Here is a 20980-nt window from a genome sequence, read left to right on the forward strand (position 1 = left end):
TAAATGTTCTAGTTAAGTTGCACTCACATTTTTATAAGGTAGATATGGATGTAATATGCTTAGGATATATTACATCCAGAGTTATAATATAGCAATAATCATGTAATAATAGTCATAACATAAAACCATTATTATGTAATATTTAATGTGTAATAATGGTAAGTCATGTCTTTGGAAAAAGACATGACTTATTATCATTGCATTTATCTATGCATGTTTATTTTTCTCAATGAATCATGAATCAGGTTTATATTATCATAATAGATAATTCCTATCTAATATAAATTACTTTATGTATTCATAATGTCCCCTAAAGTGAACTACTAGGTTTGCTTAAATTGGTATTAGAGTGGTTGTTCCACTGACTCATGGTTAAAATTTACTTTTCTAGTAGAAATACCAGTCCAATGGTCAATCCTTCAAGGAATTATTAGGATGTAATCACTCTTAAAAATAAATGCTCAAAGACCCATTTTACAAAACAAAGAAAGAGGCGAAAAGAAAAAGTTATGCCAAAATCTTATACGTGTGGGTGTGCACGTGCCACATGCATGTGCATGTGGGTGTTTCTTTATGTATGTACACTTGAATAATAGAAGAATAATTTTCCAAGTATTTCTAATGGTATAGATAAAGAACTCAAACAAATATTCTATAGTTGGCATAAGTATTTTTTCTTGTAAATAATAGAAAAAGGTGATTAAAAAGAGAAGGTTTCCAATTGTTTCTAAATTCAAAAAGAAATCTAGAGCGAAAGCATTATTTATGTCTTATAAGGTGGTATCATTTTGATGTTGTGCATAATATTTTGGAAAAATGGATTTTAATAAAGAGAAGGAAGATTCTCTAATATAGGTAGCAAATTATAGAACTTTGTATTATTAAAACTCAAAGAGACTATTCAAACAAAGGATAATCATTGATATTTGTACAAACAAAGAGAAAAATTATATTGATTTCATAATTTTTATTTTCAGAGTCAAGTATATTTGTAAAAGAAGACATTTATGGAAACAAACAATTTCAAATTCATGGCTTACTACTATTAATCGATGATTATTAGTTTGTATCTCAATTTATTCTTGAAAATTTTATTAGTGTTAATATTGTTAACATGGTTCTAGGTTCTAACTAGATAAAAATATTGAAGATGTTCTTCTTAAATAAATAAATAATTGAGAGCCTCCCATGAGGGAAAAAGGATAAATTTGCATGATTTTAGAGTGAGATCATGCACAAAAGTTCCATCATTAAAATATATATACCCATACAAATTGCGACATTTCATTATGACAAGGAATCACAACAACGAGATTATGATGATTTAGAAAGGAAAATTAAATATTTGAACAAAACCCTCATCGAAAAAGATGGAAAAGTTGTGCACACTTGAAGGGAATTGGAGAAGTAAAATACAAATATTCACAAATTTCAACAATAGATAAAAGAGCTACAACAACAAATTAACAACATAAAAAATGATCACTAAGGAGAGATTGAAGGTATTAATAAAAATATATCAACAAAAGATGATGAAATTTATAATTTGAGGTATCATAATAAAATTTTACAAACATAAATGAAGAAAGAGAAGACAACAAAACGAAAAGTGGAAGATAAAAATATAGACACTGAAATTAACACAAACAATGTGGAAAAAACTAATATTGTTATCAATGAAATTGTGTAAGTGGAAGAGCCTCCAAAAGTTGAAATTGAAGATAAAATGACCCATGTAGAATAAGGAAGTCTTAACATCGCTTAATAAAGGTAATATCTACCACTCATTCCAACACTTTAAGTTTGAGCTCTTCAAAAGTCCATTTCCCCTTGAGACAATCCTCTCCATACAAGTACAAAATTTGTACAAAATTTGAGAGTGTAGGTTTCCATAGTGATACATAATGTACGAGAGATTTTTGGAATAAACTATGTAGAGAGTTCTTTAAATGTACAACATTTAGAGTGGACACTCCACCCATCATCAACGATGACTAAGGTTTGAATGACTGTAAAGAGGGAAAAGAGTTCGGAATGATGCCAAGACTCCCTTATTCTTCCACCATTTACACACATTCATCAAAATGTTTGAAGAATAGATCCCAATTGAAACTTCAATAGAGATATCTTCATTATATGTGCTGGAATCCACATTGCCATATTTAATATTAATAGTTTTTGTTTCTAGGTATTTAATATGCATCTAAATCTCTCCACATTTATTTTTAATATTTGGTCATGCATTAGTCAAAGGTTTTTTAACATGACATCCTTCATTTTTTAATCTACCATTGCTAAGCACATATGTGTAACATATATGTAAATTTAAGAATTTATTTGTTAAAAATCATGCATCTCTCCCTCGAAATTCTAATCATTTGATAGCTTCCCTTTTGAACCTTGAAACTATTCCTATCTCTTCATTTGATGATGATGCTTCATCGCTTTCCTCCCCCCTATTTTTATATGGCATGATGGCAAGCTCAGTTTATCCTAAATCCCTTAAAGCTTCCTTCACATATGCACCTACACTTCGCATCCTCCCATTCTCATCATGTGCACCCTCACCTTAGTCATACTTTCCTTCACTAGCTACAGGCTCCCACTAATTTGTATCCCCACCCAACCCACTAAGTTTAGTGGTGGTTGAACTATTGTTAGGTATTATTAGGTTTCATGACATATGTCTCAAACCCTAACCGTAATCAGTCCATGACATTCTTGACCATGCATACCTCTCTCTTTTTCATGCCAGCCAAACTTATTGAATTCTTCTTTATGTCCCCCTCACATAAACCTTGCAATTAATTTATTAGAGTACGACTTCCATGAATCAATTGAATCATAACCCAAATATGTCATCATGCATGTTAACAAGAATCTTTAGGTATACATGTATGGTGTAACTCCAATTAATTCTTTGATTGCTTATACCAAGGCCTTTATTAGTCTTATTTTGGTAAAAGACTCAAATAGTCATTCGAATAATTTCCTTGATATTAATCCTCTTTTGAATAATTTCCTTGATACTAATCCTCTTAATAATAATACTTTTAATACAATTAATTAATATTTTAATAACAATACTTTAGACCTTAATAATAATATTAATTTTAAATTCCCCAAACCACCTTCCAAATCTTTAGATAACCATTTCACCAATATCCCCTTTCCCCACTTGGCCCCTAGTGATGGTTTCACGCCATCTTTTATTAGTACTCCTGACCAAACTCCTTAGTCACCCAATCCCCATTTGTTACATCATTCTTCTATGCTTATCAGTATTCCCACTATTGACCTAAGTCGGTCAACAAAGCCCTTCCCCTCGCAATACTATACTATCTCAGTCAAGCTTTGACTTGACCCGCCATATTGAGATCTGTGTCTCTTTACTAGGGTCCGATAAGTCTATGTCCTCGCTTTTATGTTCGTCCTCTCGGCTGGACATATATATTTGGGACGACCTCAATTTCCTGCCCCGAGCTCCCTACCATCCAACACGTTTTGCTAATCAGAAGTTTCCACAGGCAGAAACATCAATATTTCCTCTATTAACGTCTATTGACCTTAATCATGTTTCATGAGAAAGAAACTAGTAACATTGTAGAAAAAACTAGTGAAGCAATAATTCAAAATAAAAGGGCAAAATCAAACGAAACTACTCATACATTTTGTTGCAACCAGAAGCTTCCGTTCTATTTTTAGGCGAAAATAACTTGATATAACTCTCTCAAAATGCGATTGGGCTCTACACTTAAAAATCTAGCAATAATAAGATTGATATATAAATGGAAGACTGAAACCCTCAACAACGTATGTCGAATGAAGCAATTAAAGCATTAAAGAAAAATGAAGTGAGATGAACCTGGAGACTATTAGCTTTGATGTATTCCCACATCTTTTTCACTGCTTCTGAGCGAGGAGCCTCAGCAATGTCGAGGAACTGCTTCATTTCTGAAGAAACCGGCACAGAAATATTAAGCCCTCACACCTTAGTGGCCTTCGTAGTACTTTCTTCGACCGTTATTGTCGTCTTTTTCGCTGTGGCCATGGCAGTGCTGCTCGACACTGATCTGTAATATGAAACAAAGAGATTTTCATGGGTTTGTGTGACCAAGAAAGGCCATGGAGTCTGATGCTCATAAATATACCTTTAATCGTTAATCGTGCCAATTACATGTCGATCTTATTCATGTGATTCCCATCTAAATGGTCTAAACAGAAGGGGGTCGGGCTAACACCCAGCATCGAGATCCTTTGAATATTGAGTTACATTTACATGCGATCGATCACAATATTGGTCTGCTTAGAACCATGATGAGCACATCTTGAATTATCTTTACATTATTATCTTTAGTACTATTCCAATTCATATCTAGGTCTCCCTATACCAAGTGTCCCTCAACAAAACTCGAATAAAGTTGAGCCAAAAATCACGATTTGTAATGTTCTCTTTAGGAAAAAACCCAAAAGTACCACTGCAATTTTTGAGTTTTAATCGGTTTTCTCAGCGAGGCATTTTATCAAACAGTGGGAAGTCATACGGTTGTAGGTGTTTCCATCATATATTTAATTCAAAATTAACATACACAAAATCGTGTAGAAAATCAAGAGTTCACAACAACAATATGAATGACATTCTTTACTTCAGCAATATATATAACTCAATAATATATATATCAGTCCCAAAGTACAATAATCATAAAGTATGGAACCTGGTGTTGGGTCAACCCATACAAATAACAAATTTGTAGATCCCCTCTGTGGCATTCTTATGCATTACTCCATTTTAGTTTGCATCCATAACTCTTAGGCATAACCCAACAACAAGGGACTTCATTGTTTACCACACCAATTTGATAATAACACATTGAAATCGCTCCAAAGGAAGAAAGAGAACTTTGTGGCACTCTAGTCCAGTTTAACCACCTAACAACAAACTCTGTCTTCAATCAATGAAGCTTCAGTTTGACCACTGAAAGAAAGCTTGCATTCAACCTTGACAAGGATTAGTCCTGCTCATGAACTCGGCCTCCCTGGAATGAGAATTCGATTCCCTTTTTTAAAACTGATATTAAACTCCTAAAAATCGAAAGAATAATATTGTTCCTCCCTTCTGGAATATTAAGCTTCAGATCTGGCTCGTCCTGCCAGGGAGTGTGTGTCTTCTTGAGGATAAAATCAGTGTTCTATACCAGAGGAATTCGACCCTTGTACTCAACGTGTCAATGGCAATAAATAATAATTAGATCGGCCTCCCTTATTACTCTATGAGGGACTGGAATAACTTCTTGACAACCCACTCTCCTAATTGTGCAAATATAGAGAGAAATACCCCAACTCAGCCATCACAATTTTCTGTTACGATTTAAACTCTGAGTGATGGATGAAATCTCGGCCTCTACTCTTGCTAATTCAACCTGAAGGTAGACCAACTCATTCATTATTTGCTCTGCTTCAGATTTAAAGTAAATTTGACCTTCCCTTAGACAAACTCAACCTTGAAGAAATATGATTCACGTACCCCTGCAATCCACCAAGGTGCTAAAGAATGTCCAAATTTTTACAATTAGATTTTCAGTAATGAACAAGTAAATCAATCCGACTAGGGTTTCCAATTTGTCAATGAGATAGAAAGAATAGAATCCCTAGCCATTGAGCCCCACCCTCCTTTTATAATTTCCATTTGAGCCTCCCAAGCTTCTAGATTTTCTCCTTTTTAATATTATTTTATTGGTGGGGCCATTCTCCACTAAGTGATTTTTGCTGCCATTTTAATAAAATAATATTTGTTGCCCTTTCCAAATAAAATAATGTTTTGCTGCCATTTTCTCATAAAATAATATTTGCCCTCTTTTATCAAAATTGGGCAAATTCCTTGGTAACTTTTGCACTCAAAATTAAGGACATTACAATCCTCCCCTCCAAAAATTGCTTGTCCTCAAGCAATCCATCCTTATATTCTCGGGTCCCAAATATGCCTGAAAAAGGTTTTGTCATATATTTGATGTACACACTTGGGCCCATCTTCATTGTTATCACTTGACCCTAATATTTGTATATCTTGAACCCTCATTTTTATCTTGAACCCTCATTTTTAGAAGAGGTTCCCCAGGCTACCAAATGATTTTTTAGATGTCTTCAAATTGGTTGAGACATCCTACAAAGTTGTTATTTTATTGGCAACAACCATGTTGACATTATGAGAATTACTAGAAATCCATTTCTCTTACCACCCTTTTTGAACTGCAACTCCTTTAAATTCCTTGTTGCCATCAAATATTATATTATTAGGGATCATACCACCATGGAGGAAGTAATACAATGTTGACACATCTTTCCTGCAAGTTTTTATCCATAGATTCCATACTTCTTTACTGTAATCAATAAACACAGTATGATTGTTAGCCACAACTCCCAATGTTTCATTAAGCATAAGATTTGAAAAATATTTTTGAATTTCCTCAATTGTAACACCGTGATCTAATAAGCCTATAGGAGGAGCGTTATAGTCCTTGGGCCAGTTCTGTTGAGATGGAATTAGGAACTTGTCCAAGCTTATATAATATAAACCACCATCCAAATCACTTCCTGAACACTTATCTGGATGAGACCCTTCACCTTGTTGCAGGAAAAATATGTAATCGACCATATGATGAAGCTTGAGAGTGTTCATAGCATACAGGTTTTGTACATCACCTGGGTGAAGGCACAATTTTTTGGCCACAACTATTTTTCCTTGAGCTTTGTTAATTCCAGAGCTCTGATGGTTTTGAGTAAAAGAAAAATACCCTGAATCATGGAATCTATTATTTCCTGGTGTGCAAGAAACTTGAATGAACATCTCTCTTTGCTTCAATTCTTTACTATCATCAAGGCGCCCCATCAAGCTTCGTCCCCTTGGAGAAAATATATGTGTCTTTTGTCTTAGTTCTGGTAATTTAAACGTTGCATGAAGTATCATTGATAGACATGGCCCCAAATTTGATGAGTAGCCACAAGGAAGCATACTTATATGGGCATTGTGAGTAATACCCACAGTCATGGCTTGCAGGATTGCAAGGGTTTTGCCTCTGTCGGCCAAAACCTTGTCCATCGAACATGTTCCCAATAAAGAGAAAAATTCTGAAAATTGATCCATGCACTAATTGCATTCAAGTGATGCACCATCTCCAAATAGCTGAATGATTTTTAGTGATTCTATTTGGAATTGATCACTGAAGGCATGAAGCAAGCTAGGATCTAAAGTAGAGATGCTTGATAAAATTTCAATAATATAGTTCCCCAACTCCTGCATGAAACTCTTGGGATAATTGGGAAGCGGCTTAACCTGGATGTTTTGTGTTGCATTCTGGATACTCTTTGTGACTAAAGCACCATCTTTATCCACTAGTGCTCCGTTATTGATATATAATTTTCCTTTGTGATGTAACCATACCATAAAAGCTTAAAAATAATGCATTCAATAAGTCTAACATGAAAAACTTCAATAGAGCGTAACCCATCTTTGACATACCTTGATGCATTGTTTACAGTCCACATAAATCATTCTTTCATGGCTCTAAAAAGAGCAACTCGATTAGCCGGTGGATTAAGACACATAGAATTCCCTTCCCAAAGGCCTCGAAAGAAATCAATAAAGAATTGTTCTTTCGAAATTGTACTAGGAGGAACAGAGCCTAACATAGGCAGCAGGTAGGGATATGACACTTGTTTTGACCCATAGCAACCAGGTCTAAGAAAACACCATACTCGAGGTAATATGACTTTCTGAAGACGAGCAACCCTCCAAGCTTCCATAAACTTTCCTGTAAAGAACAACAACATATTCCACATAGAAGAATGACAAGTTGGATGCTTTCTTGAAATGGTCCAAGGACAATACTTGTTGGAATTTCATGTCTCCCTTGCTAAAAACTTGGGGAACGTACTTCACAAAACTCAACAACACTTGGTAGACAACCCTACGAACTCTACAACTTTGTGACTTCAAAATTCCCTGAAAGAATTTGTGAGTACAACAAATCCTCTCTGCTGCTTTGATAGCTCCAGATCTTGCCTTTATAACATTCTTTAGATCAAGACCATTAGAAAAACTTCCATTTTCAGAAGTTGACCTTTGTATATATGTCCCAATAAAAACATCAAGAAGAGATGATAATGCAAGCAAAGAGGATGACACAAAAAGCTCATGCATTTCTTTCAATTCTTCTATTAGAGCTATTTTGTCATATATTGTTTGTGGCATAAGCTTCAAGTTCTCATCCAAGTAGTGAAAAATCTCATTACCACAGAAAATCATAGCTTCTAATTTTTTCTCTTGGACTGGAAAGGCCACCTAGAAGCATCGCTTTGCAACTTTAGATAATTTTGTGGAGGGATCAAACTGACCTAACCACCATGCACCCATTACAAACTTCAAATGTGGACCAAAACATATCCCAATAGTAAAAGAAAGATTAGCCATATCGTCATGTGCTACCTGCCAAACCTGCCTACTATTATCCTGCACAAGCCTTTTGTATTCAAATACCCATTGTGGTGCAATCTGACAGAGTTCACTAGCTGGAGTTTGTCTGAAAGATGTCAATGATTTGAGCTCTAGAGCTCGTCCTGCCTGGGAATATGAATTTCTTCGAATCGAGGGATTCTCACCACTAAGGCTTGTCCAAGAAACACCATCATCATCATCATTGATCAAATTATTTGGGGATCTAGGCATACATGACTCTCGAAGAACAATGGCAAGAACAATGACTTTTATTACCCATCCTAATCTACATGCAATAGATGCAACACCCTCTTCATATCATTGGTCCATGTTGGAAACAAATCCTTGAGGCCTTGAAATGGATTTTTGTTGCCTTCGGAGAGAACTCAATTTTTTGTGGCCATAGTGACTCCCTTTTTGAGATGGTCCATTCAACTTGTGACCCCATCTTCCCTTATGTTTCTCCTTACTCTCAACTGCATTCTTACCCCTATCAAAAACTGTGGTTGTGCTTTTAGACAGTTTGGAATATTGTTCCCCTATCTTAGATCCATAGCTTATGGTTAGGACAAGTTTAGAGTTTCTCTTATGTTAGCTTTCTGCTCCCTATGAAAATCATAATGGTTGAGATGACAAGGGTTCTTACTTAATGCTCCATGGATAGAAAATTGAATTAGATCAAAGATTTGTAGGCTCGAATTTGTGACTTTCTTAGTCAGTTGTGGCAGTTTAGAAGTTTCCCCGATGGTAGAACTGGTAGTGAAAACCTTAATATCAGGATAAAACTCATGTCTTGTCACTTGACCATGCATTTTCCCATTCAGGTGAAATGTTTTCTAAGCATAGCTTTATGCAAAATCACCATTCACTATTCCTTTTCTCCCTTCAAATTCATTTTTCAAAGCTTCATCTGCCTCTCGATCCTCCACTATTGTCTCCTTTTTATCTATGCCTTCGATTGTGTGTGCTAAGTCTTCAGTGCTACAACTATTTCTCTTCCTTGTTGCCCTTGATGATACCCATACTTCCATAAGTTTTGTCATCTTTAGGAAAGCATCACTGAATTCATCTAATTTCTAAGCAAATTTTTCTTGATTTGAAAAAAATTGTAATTCCCTCCTCTTTCTTGATACTGCTTGGTTTGAGACCCATAGCTGGCCAAGAGCATTAGCTCTGACACCACTGTAATGTTCCGAAGAAAAAAAAAAAAAAAAAAAAAAAAACCAAAAGTACCAATGAAATTTTTGAGTTTTAATTGGTTTTCTCAGTGAGGCATTTTATCAACAGTTGGAAGTCATACTGTTGTAGGTGTTTCTCTCATATATTTAATTCAGAATTAACATACACAAAATCATGTAGACAATCAAGAGTTCACACAACAATATGAATGACATTTTTTACTTCAGTAATATATATAACTCAATAATATAGATATCAGCCCCAAAGTACAGTGCTTAGAAAGTATGGAACCTGGTGTTGGTTAAAGCTTACAAATAATAAATTTGAAGACCCCTTTTGTGGATTTAGTATGCATTAATCCATTTCAGTTTGCATCCATAACTCTTAGGCATAACCCAACAACAAGTGACTTCACTGTTTACCACGCCAATTTGAGAATAACACCTTGAAATCGCCCCAAAGAAAGAAATAGCACTTTGTGGCACTCTAGGACAGTTTAGTCGCTTGCCAACAAACTTTGTCTTCAAACAATGAAGCTTCAGTTTGACCATTGAAATAAAGCTTGCATTCAGCCTTGACAAGGATTAGGTCTACTCATGAACTCGGCCTCCCTGGAATGAGAATTCGATTCCTTTTTTTTAAACTGATATTAAACTCCTAAAAAGCCCAAGAATAATCTCATTCCTCCCTTCTGAAATATTAAGCTTCAGATCTGGGTTGCCCTGCCGGGGAGTGTGTGTCTTCTTGAGGATAAAATCAACCTTCTATACCAGAGGAATTCGACCCTTGTACTCAGCGTGTCAATGGCAATAAATAATCATTAGATTGGCCTCCCTTATTACTCTATGAGGGTCTGGAATAACTTCTTGACAACCCACTCTCCTAGCTGCGAAAATATAGAGAGAAATACCCCAACTCAGCCTCTAAAATTATCACAAATTTCTGCTACGATTTGAACTCTAAGTGATGGATGAAATCTCGGCCTCTTCTCTTGCTAATTCAACTTGAAGATAGACCAGCTCATTTGTTATTTGTTGTGCTTCGGATTTAAAGGAAATTCGACCCTCCCTTAGACAAACTCAACCTTGAAGAAATATGATTCGTGTACCCCTACAATCCACCAAGGTGCTAAGGTATCCAAATTTTCACAATTAGATATTTAGGAATGAACAAGTAAATCAATTCGACTAGGGTGGCCAATAGTGTCCACCAAAGAAGGAAGAGAGCTAACTAGGGTGACACTCGAAGTCCACCGAAATTAGCTATTGAGTTTCGTTTAAAACTCTTGAACTAGCTTGAGCTCCTTTCAATTTTTCAATGAGATAGATAGAATAGAATCCCTAGCCATTGAGTCCCATCGTCCTTTCATAATTTCCATTTGAGCCTCCAAAGATTCTAGATTTTCCCCTTTTTAGTATTATTTTGCTGGTGGGGGCCATTCTCCACTAAGTGACTTTTGCTGCCACTTTAATAAAATAATATTTGCCGCCCTTTCCAAATAAAATTACGTTTTGCCATCATTTTCTCATAAAATAATATTTGCCCTCTTTTATCAAAATTGGGCAAATTCCTTGGTAACTTTTGCACTCAAAATTAGGGACATTACACGATTCAAAATAAATTCATGAAGAAGTCAACTTCGTACCTCGCCCTCTTTATGGTCTAAGAGTCACTTACGATAGCTCACCCAAGATTTCACTTCTTGATACAATTATCTATGCTCTTGGAATTCATGATAAACAACACAAATTATAGTTCCTTTTTTAGTTACACCCATTGACTAGAATCCCATTGATACAAAAAAAGATTGGAACCCCCAAAGAAGCATTAGAACAAGGTATGATAATGGTTAGTGTCATCCTGTAGGGTCCTTATTTCTCGGATATGTTGTGATAGCAAATTTCTTTTGAGCTTTGGAAGTCACCATTACTAGCCTGCTTGCTTTGTAAACCATCGTCATGTTTAGTTTACCAAATTATCACCTCAGACCCACAATGTTAGTCCTCCCGAGACCGCCGATTCAGTTTGTTAGGTCCCTATACTACTAGTGCAACCCCTTATTGTTATTAGTGCAACCCCCTTATTATATTGTTGTGCTCATGTAGTACCCATATTGTTATTATTGTGCCCCATAGAAGCCCACTATTGCTCTTGTTGTGCCCTTACATTATTATTGTTATGTCGGCTCTGATTATATTATGACTCCTTAGACTCTTATATATAGAAAGGAGGTATTGTCATTTGTATCATCCAAGAATTGTTCATTTGTGTAATGTAAAGGAGGTTTCCCCCTCGAAGAGGCTGATTTCTAAGGCATTGATCTATCTTTTCTATCTTTTTGTGAGCTGGTTTCATAACATTTGGTATCAGAGCTTTGGATTCTAGGGTTTCACTGCTCCAAACAGGTCATCGTGGAATTTTCACTATAACTTTGTTTCTACGATGTTTTAGAAGCTAAAAAAAACATCCATTTGAACCGAAATCTATCTGAACCTCGGGTCCGAATTTCAGGTCCTGTCTCGCTATATTTTCAGAGATATGATCTGATGAAGTGTTTTTGCAAGCTCCAGAATTCCATCTCAAACAGGTCATCATGGAATTTTCACTATTATTTGTTTTCTACGAAGGTTTAGATTATGAAATTAAAACCCATTTGAGCTGAAATCTTGGTGAAGCTCAGGCCCAAATTTCAGATCTTGGTTCGCTATATTTTCAAAGATACGGTCCAAGACATTTAGGGTTTCTGCAATCTCCCGAATTACATTCTAAACAGGTGACCTTGGGAAAATCGTCATAACTCTCTCTTTGAGCATCTGATTAAAATTTCATAAAAAGTGACAGAAATCAAATGGATGGTAGTTTGTTGGGTATCATTTTTAGAACCTAAGGTTGAAATAGTGATGCATGGCATGTCATACAAGTTCTCTCTACTGAACTAGACTATAATTAGGTCATCGCAGGAGATTGGGAATAACTCTTTCTTTAGGAATCCAATTGCAATCAGACTTGCAGGGTTAGAAAGAGGACTCAAGCTGCTATCACACGCCGAAATTCCATAACTTAAAAATATGAAATTACAGAGTTACAGTCGTTTCAAGATCGAGCTCCTAAAATCAAGAGAAAACGATACGAGGAAGTTTGATGGGAAGGATCCAGTAAATTGGATACTACATATGGAGCAATATTATGATCTATATGAGGTGCAATAGTTACAAAAGGTACATATTTCATCTTTATATTTAAAACCAAATCAATTTTTATGGTATAAAGGACTTTGTTCTCGTAAACCACTTATCATTGGTCAATTTTCATGGAGGAAATGATAACACATTTTGAGGATACAAAGAGAAACACCTTCCTTAGCCAATTGATAAATATCAAACAAAAGTATTCAATGGTAGAGCACATTGAGGACTTTCAAAAATTGAATATAAGGGAAAATGATATTCCAGAGAAGTAGAGGATTGATGTCTTCATAGGGACTTTAAAGGATAAAATTCAACATGAGGTTTGTCTTTGGGAACCTGATTCATTGGAGAAGGCATTCAGGTTAGCAAGAAAAATTGAAAGAAAAATTATGGTAACAAGGAATCTTACCACTCACAACTATAAAGATGGAAGTGTTGATTCCCCTAACCTTCAACAACCTACAAGGTTGACACCACAATAATTGGAAGAAAAAAGAGAAAAAGGCCTTTGTTACAATTGTGATAGCAAATACACTAAAGGCCATAAGTGTGTTGAGAATAAATTATTTTACATATATTGTGAAGAAGAGGAAGAAAAGGATCAAGAAATGTCAAAAGAAGAGGATATACACGAGGAACCAACCCCAAAGAAAGAAGAAATGAATCCGACCATATCTTGTAAAGCATTGGCAAGAATTACCACTCCTCAAACTCTCAAGATAGAAGGGCATATCAAGAAGAAAAATGTTCAAGAGGTGAAAGATCACATCAAGCATCAAGAAATGAATTTGACCATATCTTTTAATGCATTGGCATAAATTACCACTCCTCAAACTCTCAATATAGAAGGACATATCAAGAAGAAAAAGGTTCAAGCAGTGAAAGATCACATAAAGCATCAACAACAAGTTCTCCAACTTTTAAAGGATAACGCCACTTTGATGCAGAATCAAATGAAACAATAGACATATCAACATCGTAGTGAAAGAAGTTTTGATGTAGGCGATTGAGTATTTTTATGGCTACATCCATACAAACAAATGTCCCTCAAGCAAGCTATTTATGAGAAGGAAATGTTGGCAATACTACACGCGCTTAAGAAATGGCGACCTTACTTAATGGGAAGACACTTCAAAGTAAAAACGGATCATGACAGTCTTAAATACTTTTTAGAACAAAGACTATCTTCAGAAGAACAGAAAAATGGGTCACAAATATGTTGGGTTATGACTTTGAAATCATTTACAAAAAGGGGAAGCAAAATGTTGTTGTAGATGCACTCTTAAGAAGGATGAGGATGTGGAAGCATGGTTTTGTGTTATTTCTATTATCCAACCAGATTGGATAAATGGAGCAAGGGATGAATGGAAGAATGACGAAGAAGTTTGGCCACTCATTCAAAAGTTGCAAAAGATCACAGTTCAAGTAATATTTCCAGGACTTGACGAAGAAGGAAAAATCATATTGGAACTTGAAGCAGTCATAGAAACAAGAAATCGAAAACTACGAAATTGATCAATTTCAGAGTATCTCATCAAGTTGTTTAACTTACCCGCTAAAGATTCCACATGGGAGGGTGATAATTTTATACAGAAGCATCCATAACTACTCAAACATTGAGGACAACACTTTTTGAAGGAGAGGGGCATGTTAGGTCCCTATACTACTAGTGTAATCCCTTATTGTTATTAGTGCAACCCCCATTATATTGTTGTGCTCATGTAGTACCCATATTGTTATTATTGTGCCCCATAAAAGCCCACTATTGTTATTGTTGTGCCCTTACATTATTATTGTTATGTCGGCTCTGATTATATTATGACCCCTCAGACTCCTATATATAGAAAGGAGGTCTTGTCACTTGTATCATCCAAGAATTGTTCATTTGTGTAATGTAAAGGAGGTTGCCCCCTCGAAGAGGCTGATTTCTAAGGTGTTCATTTATCTTTTATATCTTTTTTTGAGTTGGTTTCATAACACAGTTGACCAGTGCTTAAAAAAAAAGGAGACAAATTTGATGTATATGCAAATGACCTTTGCATTAGCCCAGCTAAGGTTACAGAAGTACTTGTGGTCTTCCAAGGGGAACTTCTTCCCATTAAATTACAGATCTTTCACCTCAACCAGATGTACTTCTCCCAGAGAGACTGAACTTCCACACTTCCCAGGAAGGGGAAAATGGTAAAGCGAGTAACATGTGGCGAGTTCTTTCTTCGTTTTCGGGGATAAAAAGAAAAAATCCCAAAATTTAATCCAACTCTAAAATTTAATCCCATTGGATGAAGATGTTATTGGGATGGTTCCTTCTGGTCAATCCAAAAAACCCTTCCAAATGCACATTATATAAATAAAATATTGGTGTTTGGGGGTTCAGAAGGGGATTATGCCACCCAATATTCAAGCAATCCTTTCCCAGAACCCTCCGACAGTACATGTGCTTTCTGACTGTTTTTGGCCTCCTTTACCATTTCCCGTTTCCTCTCTCACACAATTCCAAACCAGCGAGTTATACCAATCACTAGATTCACACTTTGGTGAAAATTTTATTTATAATCCTCACATTTGCAAAAGAATTTTATTTGAGTCGACTTTGGCACATCCAGACCCTAAATAGTTTACCATTGTTAGGCTGGGTGGATTACAATAAATGATTTTCATAACATTTTACACACTAAATTTTATTTTTCTTAACACTTTTCACATTAAACTTTGTTTTACCGACTTTCCTCAAATTAGATATTAAAATTGATTTTCAAATAAAATATAATGGCTATATTTTTTAATATTAAAAAGTTAGTTTTAATTTGCTCCATGGTGTAGATCAGTTGATGATAGAATGGGTTGTTAAGGCATTTATTATGATGTTATTGGTTTAAACTTCGATTAGCTCAATGTGCCATGTGTGAGGCAATGTGGGTACACTTGGAGGTGAATTTGGTAGTGGATAGAATCGATCCCCTATCACGTAAGTACAAGCTCATTATAGTTGTCAATTCTGCCATATACAAAAAATAACAATAATAATAATAATCTTATATATATATATATATATATATATATATATATATATATATATATATATATATTTATTGAATTAAATATTTATCAAAATTAGATGTTATTAAAAGCACATGATTTTATTGGAGGTAGTTTAGGTGATGGCAATAAGGGAAACTAATTTTCTTGTAAGCATTTTCTAAATTGTGTCGTCACTCAAACACTCTCATAGAAAAAAAAAGTCTTAACCCCACCCAGAATGCCTAAAAGGAAACTCTCAAGCAAGCCACCCAATGTCACCTTGGTGGCCTTCTCTCACTCTTTAGACTACACTAAAGGATATCATTGTCAAGAGGGGAATCCTTAAAGATTGAGCTAAGTTAGGTCATTGAGTAATGAAGGGAAGTTCCTTAACGAAGACTAGTGATTTGACACTACTCACTCTCAAAGTAAAAGGACAAGGATAAGTGTGTGAATAGTCAAACAAACCATGAATTATGAACAAATTTTGAATGATTTTAATTAGACAACTATGCTTATTCATACAATGAAATTATACTTGAAAAATGAAAGACAAAACTTGTTCAATTCACCATATAACATGAGATGCTAGTTAAGCATATATACAATGTCACAATAAAAATAAAAAAAGAATAATAAATTGTGTCCATACAAGTAAGCCATTAGATTATTCATCATCGTATTCATGAGCATTGGAGATTGAGAGTTTTTTATCGTCATCAAGAGACCATTCCACAATAAAGAGATCATACACCAATAATATTAAATATGTTTGGGACGACAAAGGGTTATGTGTTTGGGATGATAATTAATAAAGGAAATATTCAAACTTGTTGTTGTTACTAAGGACAATGAAGACAAAAAGTTGAATGTGGACCACTTATACATTTGTAACATTCAAGTTTCATCCATTTATCATCAATTTATCACCATTTATAGTTGGGTAGTTTGTAACCATAGAATTGTGGCCTAAACGACGTATTTGTGACATTCCAAAGTGTTTAATTACAACTAATGAACCATGAGAAATACCATTAGCATGTGAGCACATTAACCATTATGTATTTAGAACAAATTGCCATTAAGGATAGATATCAATGTAAGTTTTAAAGCACCGCTAAACAATAAGAAATTTCATATGTCAACATCAAATATTTAAGAATTGTGTGCATTGTCTAAATTGTGTGTAGAGTGCATCAATAGTGGCACTATTGGGCTTCAATCACCATCTCGTTATGTGTGTTAGGATGTGGCATTTCAAATTAGAAAGTGATCATACATCTACAAAAAGGCAAGAATTAAGTAAACCATTAAGACAATCTTAAAAATAGTGAATTATTAGCTTTATGAACCAAGTCATTTCACGTTCTCATGAATTGATTTGCGTAAGGGTGTGGTTAAAATGTCAATTGTGTTAAAAAAATGTATCAAGAACAAAATTTGACCATGATGCAAATTTGTAAACCCTTCACAATTATAATTAAAGAGCTTAAATATCAAGGTGTTTCATGCATTCATGTACTCATGTGAAGCTTAAGAGTGTTTACTATACCATAGATATGTCACCTAGATATGTCAAATCCAACATAAACAACTACAAATATGATATTGTGTCCTTACAAGTAAAGGATTAATCAATTTTAATTTATGTTAAGCATTTTTAATTTTGTCACTTATTATCTAGTCATATATTTTAGTCCTCGACTAAATTAGTCATTTAAGTTAGTCGCTTTTAGTTGAGTCACTTAATATCTAGTCATATATTTTATCCCTAGACTAAATTAGTCGTTTTTAGTTCAATCACTTAATTGGTCAAATCTAGTAATAATTCACTTGAAATAATTGTGGTGACTAAATTTTTTAGTTGCATAGTCACTAATCTCTCATTTTGTACCAGTGTGACATTCCCCTCAACAACGTTCCTCCGACAATGACCTGACTGCTTTGCGGCACTGTGTCAGCATTCCCCTCAACAACGTCCTCCAACAATCACCGAACTGCTCTGCGACACTGTGTCGACATTCCTCTCAACAACGTTCATCCAATGATGGCACCTCAACTTGAGAGAAATGACTCCTTAAAACAATGACATAGATCCTTCTGCATTCTTCCATGTGAGAGAAAAAAACTACAATTGGATTTTCATTTCTCGGTGGTTGCAACGGTAGGGTCTTTGCTAAGCTTCTTCCTTTTCCAGCGGTCCAACGACAGGGTCTCTGCACGATGCGTTTGAGCCTGAACTTCAACGGCTCTACCGCGTTTGACTAACCGTTTTATTAAACCGACGTCTCCTTTGTCCTTCACAACGACAGAGGGAGCATCACCCTTTCTCTTTGTAATAAAAATGGTTCTTCAAATAGTAATCACAACATTTCTTCAGTTCTTCACCCCTACTCGACAACTTTCAACTTAGGCTTCGATACCACTTGTAGAACCCAACAGTTTATCAAGCAAGAAAGAAATGTAAAGAAGTTAAAAGGGAAACTGAAATATACACACACAAGTAAACACAATATTTTACGTGGTAAAACCTTGACAACTTGTCAAGGAAACATCCACAGGGCAAGGGATTGGATATTTATTTAATTAAGAATGATGCTCCATGATTTTACATTCCCTCGGGCATTCACCAGTTTTATAAGAGCCTCTCCTCCATTACATAACTGCTATTCGGTATAAAACTAACTGGCAGTAACTAATAAAGTTTTTACTCATAATTACATAATTAGTTGTCACATTTCAAAAATCACGAGAAATTAGTCAGTTACGACTACCTCTCATGGAAATGGTCAAACATGAATGACTTACTTAGCGCAATTGAATCCCAAAATGATATCATCTTGTGTAATTTAGGTTTTTTTTTTTTTTTTTCTGTTGCAAATTAAGAATGGAGATCAATCATCAATAACTTATGACTAATGTATATGAAAGTTATTGAATAGGAACCTTGAAATTGAATGACATTTTATTGTCTCTTATTCGACCTACTATGAGATTTGTGGTAGACATTATTATTTATTTAGAGATATTCACATGTTAAGATCTTGGGTTTATTATTTAGACTAAAGTCATGTTGTCTTTTTCTTTTCTATTTTTTCAAGGAAAACCAGGTAGAAAACCCAAAGGATACTTCGCCACATTCATGGATGACATCCCCAGTAAACTCACTCACATAACATAGTGCATTGAACATAGCGAGATTCAAACTGAGCACTTGTTGGCACATATCTAGCCAAATGCCCAACGAAATCGGTACAACTAGTTGAGCTTACCCATGATGTAGACATATTGTTCTTTTTATTGAAAAAACTTACTTAATTCAAAAGAAAGTTATTATATACCACATCCTACTCTAAACCTCTATAAAATCTCTTATCTTGCTATCTCAGGATTCCCAGCTAAAATAAACCTAACAAGAAAGACTATGTGTGGAACCAGAAACTCGATTATGAAAGTGTCCTCTTCAGATGTCGATCCTGCTTCGAGACAGGCCATCTAGCCAAAAATTGCCCAAAAGCCTCACAGAAAAATTCTGCTAGAAAAAACCACCACAAATCTACATGGTGGGAAGGAGCTCAAAAAGAACACTACACTGTCATCAAAGAAGAATACTCTACAGAAAACTCTGAATCACAAGAAATCGGGCAAGAAAGAAACAACTCTCAAGACAAGCAGGGAGAAAGCCCTGCCCAACAAATCAACAGTTATGAGGATTCGAATACTGCACAAAATAAATCTTCATTTAACAGCAAAGCAGATCTCCTACACCAAACTTCTTCTTCGACTATCTTCAAAAGGACGAACATAATAGATCGCGAAGCTAAGACACCAATGTCCCTAGAACCAGAAGAGATGAAGGAGATGCAAGATAAAGGAAGTTGGAAGACCGTAGAGAAAAAAAAGAAAGCTACAACACCAATCTTGCCAAGAAAGACGAGGAGCCAGATAATTAAAGACTAAGAAAATTATAGGTCCGATAGACCAATTTGGTCTCAGTGGATGTTAACCATCATCATCACAAATTTTATTGACTTACGTAAAATATTTATCATTAAACCAATTTTATAATCCAAAATTTAAATTCTACTCATCACATTGTTCACTTTTATTTATTTATTTTAATTAAAAAACCTATATTCTTATTTTATTTTATTTTTATTTTTATTTTTTAATTATCACAAACCTTTTTTCTGTTTTATATTATTGTATATTAACTGCTCTTTTTCACATTGTTCACTTTCATTTATCAAATTACAATTTTTTTTTTTTTTTTTTTTTAATCACAAACATTCTTTCTATTTTGTATATTGTGCTCCTTTTTTATCCCGAAGATTGAGGAAACCAGCTTCTTATTTTCATCACAAACCCTCTTCCTATTTTGTATTATTGTATATTTTCTACTCTCGCTGTACCTAGGATTAGGATATACGCACCACTGAATACCACTTGTTCGTGCGTAGAGATGCATCAAGATCGAAAGTTAGATTGCGCGAAAATGAGGAAGAGCGAGGGAAAATAAAAAACGTAAAAGACACATCACATCACATGGAATGAATGAAGAAATTAAAAAAGGAGTAACAGCAAGACTGGAGATGGAGGTGGGAAAATTGAGGGACGAAGATCTTCTGGATCCCAACCCAGACATCCATGCTCTCTTCTGTCATTACAATGAATTATACTTTGGCAACGCTTTAGGCGCATGCACAGTCGATTGGAGTTCCAAGCGCATGACTTTGTAAGAATTACCCCGCCAGCCTACCTTACAATTTTTTCCTGCACACAGGTTTTTCATATAAAAAATTTCACTATCGTCGATCCTCGTTGAAATTTCGATGCACTAGACAATCAAAATTTGCTCTTAACTTTCTTTATGGAAAATGACAATTAAAAGAAATTTCATGAACCGATGAAGAGGAATTTCGATCAAATTTGTAAAATTGTTAAAGGCGGCAGCGAGTAGTGACTTCTTGATTACTGCAGCTTTTATCTGGTACGTAGTCCGTAAACAGCGTATACCAAGTGAATCTTTAAGGATAATGGGAATTCGGTTACCTAAATTACATACCCCGGAAGGGAATATTTATCCCGGGAGTGAATGAGGGAT

General features: G+C 35.0%; 1 protein-coding gene across 7 annotated transcripts in view; it reads left to right on the forward strand.

The window, feature by feature from the left end:
* Positions 1 to 20980, forward strand: part of LOC149239726 (uncharacterized) — a 408199-nt gene that overhangs the window by 203921 nt on the left and 183298 nt on the right. For 2 of the 7 annotated variants that reach the window (XM_089373508.1, XM_089373511.1), the window contains exon 1: positions 20199 to 20611. The exons of 4 other annotated variants lie outside the window; for them this stretch is intronic. In XM_089373508.1, the coding sequence (XP_089229634.1) occupies positions 20427 to 20611 (185 nt within the window). In that variant the 5' untranslated portion in view covers positions 20199 to 20426. Of the gene's footprint in view, positions 1 to 20198; positions 20612 to 20980 lie in introns of those variants that run through there. One more of the 7 variants, XM_089373505.1, reaches the window with a different exon arrangement.

Source organism: Pinus tabuliformis, chromosome 8, assembly GCF_031772625.1.
Source record: "Pinus tabuliformis cultivar Carrire ecotype Pingquan chromosome 8, CPIR1, whole genome shotgun sequence".
In the NCBI taxonomy this organism is placed as follows: domain Eukaryota; kingdom Viridiplantae; phylum Streptophyta; class Pinopsida; order Pinales; family Pinaceae; genus Pinus; species Pinus tabuliformis.